Source organism: Drosophila ficusphila, unplaced genomic scaffold (genome assembly GCF_018152265.1).
Source record: "Drosophila ficusphila isolate 14025-0441.05 unplaced genomic scaffold, ASM1815226v1 contig_412, whole genome shotgun sequence".
In the NCBI taxonomy this organism is placed as follows: Eukaryota; Metazoa; Arthropoda; class Insecta; order Diptera; family Drosophilidae; genus Drosophila; species Drosophila ficusphila.
Genome location: NW_025064326.1, coordinates 845,740 through 855,722, shown reverse-complemented (window position 1 = coordinate 855,722; position 9,983 = coordinate 845,740). Strand labels below are relative to the sequence as shown.

At 49.7% G+C, this 9,983-nt stretch overlaps 3 protein-coding genes across 7 annotated transcripts; 2 read left to right on the top strand and 1 right to left on the bottom strand.

The window, feature by feature from the left end:
- Window positions 1–448: 448 nt before the first annotated feature.
- LOC108091462 (protein croquemort) lies at window positions 449–4,803 on the bottom strand. Of its 2 annotated transcripts, XM_017190674.2 has the most exons (6): window positions 4,607–4,803; window positions 4,415–4,537; window positions 2,697–2,898; window positions 1,122–2,230; window positions 964–1,054; window positions 449–904 (listed from the first exon to the last, which is right to left on the bottom strand). In XM_017190674.2, exons 3-6 carry the CDS (start codon window positions 2,823–2,825, stop codon window positions 755–757), a joined length of 1,479 nt encoding a protein of 492 aa, XP_017046163.1. In that variant the 5' UTR covers window positions 2,826–2,898; window positions 4,415–4,537; window positions 4,607–4,803; the 3' UTR covers window positions 449–754. The 2 variants fall into 2 exon arrangements, with proteins under 2 accessions (XP_017046163.1, XP_017046164.1); XM_017190675.2 differs by lacking the exons at window positions 4,415–4,537; window positions 4,607–4,803 and adding an exon at window positions 3,271–3,343.
- A 119-nt stretch (window positions 4,804–4,922) lies between these two features.
- LOC108091464 (dnaJ homolog shv) lies at window positions 4,923–6,496 on the top strand. The gene is made up of 2 exons (XM_017190676.2): window positions 4,923–6,073; window positions 6,163–6,496. The coding sequence occupies exons 1-2, from the start codon at window positions 5,062–5,064 to the stop codon at window positions 6,216–6,218; spliced, it is 1,068 nt and encodes a 355-aa protein (XP_017046165.1). The 5' UTR covers window positions 4,923–5,061; the 3' UTR covers window positions 6,219–6,496.
- Window positions 6,497–6,733: 237 nt separating this feature from the next.
- Window positions 6,734–9,949, top strand: LOC108091461. Of its 4 annotated transcripts, none has more exons than XM_017190672.1 (8): window positions 6,734–7,021; window positions 7,264–7,401; window positions 7,459–7,638; window positions 7,753–7,943; window positions 7,999–8,099; window positions 8,205–8,576; window positions 8,640–8,802; window positions 8,874–9,949. In XM_017190672.1, exons 1-8 carry the CDS (start codon window positions 6,995–6,997, stop codon window positions 9,688–9,690), a joined length of 1,989 nt encoding a protein of 662 aa, XP_017046161.1. In that variant the 5' UTR covers window positions 6,734–6,994; the 3' UTR covers window positions 9,691–9,949. The 4 variants fall into 4 exon arrangements, with proteins under 4 accessions (XP_017046161.1, XP_017046160.1, XP_017046159.1 ...); XM_017190671.1 differs by having other exon boundaries at window positions 8,157–8,576; XM_017190670.1 differs by having other exon boundaries at window positions 7,999–8,576.
- The last annotated feature ends 34 nt before the right edge of the window (window positions 9,950–9,983 follow it).

The following is a 9,983-nucleotide window of genomic DNA, read 5'->3' as shown; positions in this document are numbered from 1 at the left end:
TTAAGCGAGAGACGATTTTGATTTTGATTTATTTTATATCCACTTGTTTTATTATTTTTTGTTCGATTATTAATCCCAACACTTTTTGGATGTGTGAGTGTGCGTGCAAAAATGATTTCGAGTTTTTGATGGATGTCACAAATATTTGCGTAGATTTTTCTCGACTAAAAGTCTATGGCTAAATTGAGGAATGTGATCTTTGAGAAAATGTTAAATTTTTGCCATATATCTTACATAAACACAAATACATATATATATAAATAAATATATATGCATATACAATTACTATAATTTATTATTTTACAAAACATCAACATTCAATTAATGCATTTATAAAGCAAACCGTTGAAACATCCAACAATCGTATACGATAAGTAAAAAGTCCATGAGTAAAAATTCAAAAATTGTAAAAATTATCTTTCAAAATAAAATGAAAAGTAAAATCGAATTGTGTTGGTGTGTTTTAGTTTAGTGTAATTTGGTTTAACGACTACCATAAGTAAAATCTCCATCAGAACGTATTGGCTTGGAAATGATTTGTAGGCGGCATCCTGATACTGCCGGTAGAGTAGGGATTGGTTAGGTTAAGAGTAGGCTTTGCTATCACAAGATGCAAGACGAACGCCGATCGGTATCACTTACATATTACATAACGCGTAACTGGCAACGAACAACAAGCGAGTCGCGACTATCAGAATGAACTAGGGGAGTTAACAAGTCCTGGCACTTTGGCTGCGCTTAATACTACTAACATCTAGTTGGTCAGCATGTCCTCGTCCTCGGGGGCCCGTCGCACCCACTTCTTAGTCACGGTCAACGTGATGCCGGTGATGAGGAAGATGCTGCCAAAGGCAATCACTGAGTAGCCGAAGATTATTCCATAGCTGGAGAGGTTGATGGCCAACTGAAAGGGGCAGCATTGCATTAGCATGGATCGGATTTCAATGGCGAGTTAACGCTTACCTTGGCCTTGGAGGCCAGGTCGGCGGAGAGCTCTGCGTACTGGTCGAACCAGAACATGGGCATCAGGACCTTCTGCACACCGCGATAGATGCTGCAAGTAAATTTAAATTATTAATACTCTATATAGTGACGGTTACTCCGCTTCATTTGATACTCACTCGAAGTCGTCGTCGGGCTCAATCATCATGTTGATCTGGATACGGCCGTGCACCTGGACAGGCACTCCGGTGGTGGGCTCCACGGCCAGGAAAAACTCGTGCTTCTCCTTCTCCGGCTTCATTCCGCTGACAGCATCGATGTACGACTGGTCTGCCAGGTAGAAGTGCGGGAAGGAGGAGTAGATGGGCGCCTTGTCGCGGCACTCCTTGCACTCGACGACGCCCGTCTTGGGGCACTCATCGCCGAATCGCGCCTCGTCGCAGAAGCACTTCTGGTTCGGGTAGTTCTCCCCGGAGTCGAGCGTTTCCTCGGTGCCCACCCACTTGGTGGCGGTCAGGCCGTGGTTCTCATAGGTGCCCTGCGGCCGGAGGTTCAAGAAGCGGCAGGCGTCGGTGGCGAAGACCGTGATCTCGTCCCTCACGTTCATCTTGGGCGGGAACAAGTCGCCGGTGGTGCCGTTGACCACTCCGCAGGGCATATCGTAGAAGCCGGTCTGCGGCTTTCCGTTCCAGTGGGTGAGTCGGCCCAGGTTGGATATGTCGTCGGTGCCCGTGTGGATGGTGAACAGGCCGTCGTAGGTCAGCGACTCGTTTCGATCAGCCAGCCAGCCGAAGCGCTTGTAGGGAATGTCGATCATGGAGGTGTTGAACAGGTTCAGGAAATCGGTGAGGTTGTCCTGGTACCCGTCGAAGATCCACTCGCCCACCGGCTTCGTGGTGTACAGCTCGCCGCCCTCGCGGTTGAACATGAAGTTTATGATCTTCTTGACGATCTTGCGCTGGTTCCGCATCTCGTCCGCCACCGTGGCGGTGATCGCGTGGGCAGCGGTCACCAGGTCGTCCAGGGTGCCGTTGGATCTCTCCGGGTCGAAGAACCACGTCCGGCGCTCATAGTAGGCCACCGTCGCGTTCTCGTAGAACGTGTAGTTCTCCTTCTTGTGCTTCTCCAAGAAGGTGTACGGACCCATTTCCACGAAGTTCGGCTTGATGTTTGGGTTTCTAATGTCCTCGGGGTTCGTCCAGTTGAACATGTAGAAGCTGAGGTAAATGGGGATGGGTGCCTCCAGCCAGCTGTCGTAGGTGTCGGTGCCAGGCTTCAGGGTGAGGCCCTGAAACAGAAAAACAAGTTATTAGTGCCTTTGTAAATGTAAATTGGTGTAGCTAGATAATAAATCATAAATTTCTGTTATCTTATCTCTAAATCAAAAGGACTTAAAATCTTTGCAATCAACGTATTAATTTGAATTTGAGCCATAAATCTTTAATTTCAAATAATAACCAATCAAAAGAAAAATATTTGATAGGGCTATTGAGATCGTATCAGTTAATATCAGAATATAACAGAGGAAAATGAAAACGCATTTGTTGAATAATGGTCTTGGGTCAATACTAACATTCTTTGTTTTTATTCTATTAAATGCCAATTAACACAGCTGCTTTATAAATAACACGGACTTGATAAGTTTAATGGTCTAATTACTCAGTTTATGGATCTTCGGCAGAAAACTAGTAACTAAAACTGCTACTTTTGGATTTTACAATTTCAAATTTGTTTCCTTAATGAAGTGTACTTACATCCTCCACGAGGTTATCGGCAATACCGGGCCAGAAAACCACGACGAGTATTCCGAGCACTAGGAAGAGCGATCCCAGGCCGAAGACCCAGGCCTTGCGTTGAGTTTCCCCGCAGCACTTGCAGCACATGGTGGGATATGTGGGATGCGGAAGATCCAAGGATTCGGGCAGCGATCAATTCCTTTCAGGCACTGCGTTGCATCTGGAAGTGGAGCAGAGTCCGTTGGGTTATTTTCGCTTGCATAATCAGTGTCCATAAACCGTATCGCGGCTTATCGGGGAATTTTTATTCGACTGTTCCCGGTTTCAGCCATCCTGACACCCTGCAGAGTTTCTAACATTAGCAAAAACACCCGGCTAATCGCTGTTTTGTCCCTGCTTAAGTATTCGATAAGCATCTGCGATTAGGTCCGTTCGTATTTGAATGAGCGGTCTACGTCCGCTGCACTCGCCCTGACAGCTGGAGAAGATTACGGGGACAGTCCACTCGCCGTACAGCCAACTTCAAGTGCAGACATCCGCAGATCTCCCCAGTCAGGAAGCACTTGCCACTGTTGAGGAGCCCAACACTTACTAAATCCCAATCGAGGCGGATCGAAAGTACTCCAGACCAGGCACTATGGGAAATATCACAACCGCACGCGTCCCCTGGCAGGGAGAAACTGATGGCCAGCGGACTTCTTGTGGTCTTTAAATGGAGCCACTTGACGTTTACTACTAACTAATCTTAGGATTTCGCTAATCGGGAATGTTTGCATGATAGAAGGTTCAAAAATGTACGCTTCCAAAAGCTCTAAATATTTTTTATTTGGACAACAATAGACCTGTAGATACGTCGTTTTTAAATGGATAACCGCCGATTTTATTTATTTCACTGATCCTAAATGAGCCCAAAAATGTGAATGGGATTGCTGGACGCTAATTGGCACAGATCGGCAGCTTGAAATGCTAGATAAAAATCCTTATCTTGGTAATACCCGCATTTCTTGGCCATTTCATTTGTTTTTTGCGCTTGTTCAAGATGTTTGGTACATGCAAACGCTCACAAGGGGTTCCTATTTATGGCACCGATAAGATAAGCTCTCGGGAGATATCGATTAGCCGGTTGACATGTGCTAAGCCAAATCTACTCTAGCATACTATATCTTCTTTGTATTGTACACATCAAACGGAAGATTTGACATACATACCTACATATGTAATAAAAACGGGGCCTCTTTTTATCAGAAGTCTAGTGCATATCGTATTGAAACTTGAATTCATTCTTTACTCCTTTGTTTACTCTTATTGGCTGACTCAGTTTTGTTTTTGTCGGATTATTGGGCTCTATACTATGTACTCGTCTTTGTTCAACGACTGATAACAGGGAAAAAGGGGTTCGCGACTACAGTGGAAGATCTCTAAATCAAACTTAAAAGTTAGACAAATTTCTCCACTTTATGATTATCCTACAATTGAGATTACTGGTCTTCTTTGTAATCCTAGAAGCGGTGGTTATATAAGTGAGAACTCGATTGGAACAGGTTTCACTGTCAATAACAGCAATAAATTCGCAACCTAATGGGATGTTCGGATTTTTAAAAGTGCAAGCCCTGCTCTTTGACTTAGCTAAGCTAAGCATTGTTGACATCATCGACTTGCGATTCTCTCTGCCGCAAATTATCACGTATTATTACACTGAATTACCGGCTGAATAAGTAAAGTGATGAATTACTCACCTCTTTAATCTCGCACACAGTTGCAGTTTCGTTTGGCCTTGAACTTAATTATGCGTAATTATGGAATTGCAATAGTTTTACGGGGATTCCCGCTTTTGTGGTTAATATCCCTATTAAAACAGCCTGAAATTCCAAAAAATACCGTTATGTAGGCCTAATTCAAGAGGATTATTGAATTTCAATTACTTTTACCTCGAAACTTAAGCCTGGACGTCTTCGTTAGTAAGCTGAAATCCGGTAGCCAACTATTTATAAGAGCACTTGCGTGTTGGCGAAGAACCTTAAACAACCACACATAAGCGACAAACCTGCAGCTTGCCTGGTTTAATTGGATTAAACAATTTATTTCTTTATTTATCTTCGCGTTTCGGCCAGTGTGACCAGATGTACTTTACAGAACTGTTAGCACTGCAAGCAACGTTGCCAGAGCTTCTGTCGCTGACTGTTAGGCGCAGTCAGCTGTTAGCCTCGATAAAAGACGACAACCCTGCCGCCGGCGGTGGCCAATCAGCGCAGACCACGACGCACACACACAAACAACGAGCAAGCGGCGACAACTACACAATTCTACATTTTTGCCAGCGTTTAAGATTCAATTTCCCGGGAAAATAGCATGAATTACTGAAACAACCGGACTCGAAAACGAAATGCAGCTAATCAAGTGCTTGGTGGTGGTCCAGCTGGCCCTCTTGCTGGTGGAGGAGGCCTTCGCCGGGCGGGACTTCTACAAGATACTGAACATCAAGAAAAACGCCAACACGAACGAGGTAAAAAAGGCCTATCGGCGCTTGGCCAAGGAACTTCACCCCGACAAGAACAAGGACGACCCAGATGCCTCCACCAAATTCCAGGACCTGGGTGCCGCCTACGAAGTTCTCTCCAATCCGGACAAGCGGAAAACCTACGACCGCTGCGGAGAGGAGTGCCTGAAGAAGGAGGGCATGATGGACCACGGCGGCGATCCCTTCTCCAGCTTCTTCGGGGACTTCGGCTTCCACTTCGGCAACGGGGACCCGCAGCAGCAGGACACACCAAGGGGGGCGGACATCGTGATGAACCTGTATGCTTCCCTCGAGGAGCTCTACTCCGGCAACTTTGTGGAGATTGTGCGGAACAAGCCCGTGATGAAGCCCGCCTCGGGCACGAGGAAGTGCAACTGCCGGCAGGAGATGGTCACGCGGAACCTGGGACCCGGTCGCTTCCAGATGATACAGCAAACCGTGTGCGACGAGTGCCCGAATGTGAAGCTCGTGAACGAGGAGCGCACCCTCGAAATCGAGGTGGAGCAGGGCATGGTCGACGGCCAGGAGACGAGGTTCGTGGCCGAGGGAGAGCCCCACATCGACGGCGAGCCAGGAGACCTCATCGTGAGGGTCCAGCAGATGCCGCACCCACGATTCCTGCGGAAGGACGACGATCTGTACACCAATGTGACCATCAGCTTGCAGGACGCTCTCGTCGGCTTCTCCATGGAGATAAAGCACCTGGACGGGCACCTGGTGCCTGTCACGAGGGAGAAGGTCACGTGGCCGGGGGCCAGGATCCGCAAGAAGGGCGAGGGCATGCCCAACTTCGAGAACAACAACCTCACCGGCAACCTGTACATCACCTTCGACGTGGAGTTCCCCAAAAAGGATCTCACGGAAGAGGATAAGGAAGGTGAGTGTCTTCGAACGTTCCCACAACAACCGATAAGCCTACGTTCTATGTTTATGCCTTTAATTCAACTTTTATTTTTCATATTTTAGCGCTCAAGAAAATACTCGACCAATCCTCCATCAATCGCGTCTACAATGGACTGTGAATCCTCATCGCCCATTCTCAAGAAAGCGCTCGCCGGCTGTACACTAGTATTTAAATGCCTAGCTGGGCGTTTTCGGCCTGGAAACGCCCCCAATTCAAGAGATGACTTTGTTCAAGAAAGTTGTGCGATAAAAACAATTTAATTTTAGTTTAGAATTTTGTAAAATAGTAAAAGATGATGAGCGGAAAAAAGAAAACCTACAGGCAGTTCCTGCCGACAAAAAGGAATTGCAACACAAAAACCAACCACTACAAAATAAAACGGATTTAAATTATGAATCAAGTGTGTTTTACTTTGGCATTAGGCTTTAATTGTATTTGCTTATCTTTAATAAAATTCAAATTAAGACAAGGACCTGTTACTAAAGTTAACCCATCGATAAACTCTGTCAAAGAAACCCTGGCTCAGCTGTCGATAATTGGCGCAGGACAACGGTCTAAAGAGAGCGCGGAGAGAGAGAGGGAGAGAAAGCGGTACAGGAAGTGGCGAATTCGCTTTCAGAGAGCGTAGAAATTTTCACCCGTGCGGACGTAGGACAAGCTCAATCTGGACTTTATTTTTTTACAGATAGCTAAATCCGTAACAGGAAAACCAATCACAGAAGAAGCTGCAAGCTATATTTACTGTACTGCCTTACGACTTTCCACCACTCCCCGAAAAAGCCAAGGAGGAAACCTAACCTAGAAAGGAGCAAAGATTCAGAGGAATTCCTTGCACCTGCGGCCCGAAAAACGAGAGACACGAAAAACAACAGCGACCACAAATACATAGTATGAATGTCGCCTAAATATCATAATTTCGAGGTGAGTCCCTGGCTCCCTGCCACGTCCCCAATCCCAATTCCCAATCCCAGGGATTCCGTGCTCCACGAAGACGCAACTGCCCTCCCCGTCCATTCATTTTTTCGCTATCGATTTTCTGCGGGGTTTCTCCCCTAAACTTTAAGTGACCCAAAAAAGAAAGGAAGGGTGGTTTTAGGTCAGCCGGCAAGTTGCGTGCTCCTCGTTTCGTGCCAAATTAAGAGGCCTCGATGAAACCCTTTCAGATTGCACTGGTCTACTTTCTGCTGCTGATTCCATGGCCGCCCACGAATGTGATCAGAATCCTCTGCTCGCGAGATAACAGCCGACTGGTGCGCAAGATAGTGCGCTCCAAATGGACTCCGATTCTGGACAAGCATCAGGTGAGTCGACTGATTGCTTTTGCTTTTGATGGGTTTCTCTAATCAATTCGTTTGCAGGTGAAGCTGCCGCTGGAGTGCCCGCTGCATCCTTTCCGGGACGTTTTCGCCCCTCGCCAGGATGCCAAGCAGAGGGACCGACCCACCCAGTGGACGTGTAGGAAGTGCGGCAAGAGCTTCTACCAGGAGAAGCACCTGGACCTGCACTTCGACACCCGCCACAAGAGCATCATCAATGAGGTTAGCTACTCTTTTCGATTCACAGTAATCCGTAGTGATAAGTAGCTCACAAACTTATGGTTGTGATGCGTACATCCCGATTAACCGAATTAATCTTAAATGTTTTCCCATCAGGCGGAGGATGCCGTTTGCCTGGCCGACTTCTGCGACATAATGCGGTGCGAGGTGTTCGAGACGGAGGATGCGTCCAGTCTGAAGTTCGGGGACCAGCACATCGTGACGGACATCGAGGTCTGGGGCGACTCCCTCGGCCAGAACTCCGCGTTGGCCAAAGCGAATGCCGCCTACTTGAGCTTAATACCAAGGTGGGTTCTGCTGCTTTACTCACTCTTCAGTTACTTGATTGTCCATCCAACACAGAACTTCCACATTGGGTGCCTCGCGTGCCGCCAAAGTACAAAACCGTCAATTACTCCAAGACAAGCCAAGTCAGGCCAGCAAACAGGATCAGTCGCCGGCAGGTGAGCGAACACACCCCCACACCCACCACCACCACCACCATCACAACCACCACAAAGTCTATCCCCGAGAGCGAGCATCCACCACAGCCAATCCCCTTCGCCTAGATCCATCCCCTTCCCCGGAGGACGGATCGGCGGCCAGGCCGAGGTCGGCGGGCGAGAAGCTGCTGCACAAGCTCAAGGAGCTGGGCAAGGCGCACCTGCAACCGGCGGCGGACGCGGAGTCCGGCAGGCAGAACGAGACGGACGAGGAGGAGGACGAGGAGGGCAGCGGGAGAACCGAGGGCAGTGGCCACTCCGCCGACGAGGCCAAGGCGGAGGAGGGCTCGGGCGCCAGCGGGAACGGGAACAAGGCGCGGGCTAACTGCAAGCCGGAGGAGCTGAGCAGGCTGAAGAACCGCTGCGAGCTGCTCCTGCGCAGCTGCATCGGCGGACTGCTGCTCTCCATGTCGGACCAGGCCTTTAAGGAGATGGAGGGTGAGATCTTCATCTGGACTCCTTCATACTTTACAGCAACTAATGCTTATCCTTATCCCGCAGAGGAGATGAACAAGGCGGTGTGCTGGTACCTCACCTGCGACCGCTACTGGGAGGACGGTCCCTTGGAGCCGCGCGCCTTCCCGTGGGGCCTGATCGTGATCCTGATCTTCGTGCTGTCCACCGGCATCTGCTTCTGCTACTACATCATCTGGATCCTGTTCGAGTAAGTGTGCCCCGGCCTCCTGGTCCCCCCATTGAGATTGAGATTGAGCGAACCCAAGTCGTCTGTTTCAGCTCCGAAGAGACGACAATCAGCGCGAACCACTACTACGGCCCGGGCTCCATCGGCGGCATCGGCGGGAGCATCTACATGCCAGGCGCTCCGGCGGCGGCCCACCACTACCATGTGGACTATGCCACGCGGCACGACCTCGATCTGGACGCCCAGCAGCAGCATCAACAGCTTCAGCAGCAGCAGCAGCAGCAGCAGTTGCTCCAGGAGCAGCAGTACTACTACCAGCAGCAGCAGCAGGCGGCCTCCGTGCGGGATTTGTACCCGGAGCAGGTGCAGTTCCACCGGCACAGTCCGCGGCACTACATCGCCGATCAGCGTCCGGTGGGTCCGCAGGTGGGCACGCCCACCCAAGGGGCCGGGCGCAGCAGCTCCTCCAACGCCAACACGCCGCTGCACCACCGGGTGGTGCAGCCGGGGCACCCGGGCCAGCACCCCCACCTGCAGCACCGCCACTCGACGAGCCTGGCCTACCCACAGGACATTTTAGACCGACGCGACTATACAAGTAGCTCCTCGCGCCCCACCGCCGCCGGCATGGCGGCTGGATCGGGATCGGGATCAGGACCCGGATCGGTTGCGGGACAGGGACAGGGACAGTCCGCAGCAGCAGGAGCAGCCGGCGAGGCCCAGCGGCACTACAACACGCACCCGCGGCCGCTGGACACGCGGCACCGCCACGCGGGCTCCTCGCAGCAATCCCTTCGTGCCTCCGCCTCCACGCACGAGATCGTGCAGCAGGAGGCGGGTCTGGGTCAGAACGAGCACTACATCTACGTGACCTATCCGCCGGACCTCAAGAAGCGCTACTTCGAGTGAGCCTTCGGGGATGGAGGTCGATGCGGAGATGGAGAGACCAAAGAGCCCTCTTAAGGAGAGGCGGGAAACGATACCAAAGGCAGGGATCAACTGAGGTTGGTCACAGCAAGATGATGATGATGATGATGAGGATGGAGAGATGAAGATGATGATAACCCCAAAAGTTGGTTTTTTACTTTTAGCCTGCAAATACTAGATTTGTGAACTGTGCTGTTCTTTTTTAATTCTACAAAATAAATTGCAATATTTCTGTACAATAGAAGACAAGGCTTTACTTACCCTTGGAGATTCTG

Excerpts from the sequence above, each read along its gene's own strand:
- LOC108091462 (XM_017190674.2), bottom strand. The coding sequence starts at position 2,825 with ATGTGCTGCAAGTGCTGCGGGGAAACTCAACGCAAGGCCTGGGTCTTC. Across the intron at positions 1,055-1,121 it reads GAGCCCGACGACGACTTCGA|CATCTATCGCGGTGTGCAGA; the intron begins GTGAGTATCAAA and ends ATTTACTTGCAG. Across the intron at positions 905-963 it reads ACCTGGCCTCCAAGGCCAAG|TTGGCCATCAACCTCTCCAG; the intron begins GTAAGCGTTAAC and ends TGCCCCTTTCAG.
- LOC108091464 (XM_017190676.2), top strand. The coding sequence starts at position 5,062 with ATGCAGCTAATCAAGTGCTTGGTGGTGGTCCAGCTGGCCCTCTTGCTG. Across the intron at positions 6,074-6,162 it reads CACGGAAGAGGATAAGGAAG|CGCTCAAGAAAATACTCGAC; the intron begins GTGAGTGTCTTC and ends TTCATATTTTAG.
- LOC108091461 (XM_017190670.1), top strand. The coding sequence starts at position 6,995 with ATGTCGCCTAAATATCATAATTTCGAG. Across the intron at positions 7,944-7,998 it reads TACTTGAGCTTAATACCAAG|AACTTCCACATTGGGTGCCT; the intron begins GTGGGTTCTGCT and ends CATCCAACACAG. Across the intron at positions 8,803-8,873 it reads ATCATCTGGATCCTGTTCGA|CTCCGAAGAGACGACAATCA; the intron begins GTAAGTGTGCCC and ends CGTCTGTTTCAG.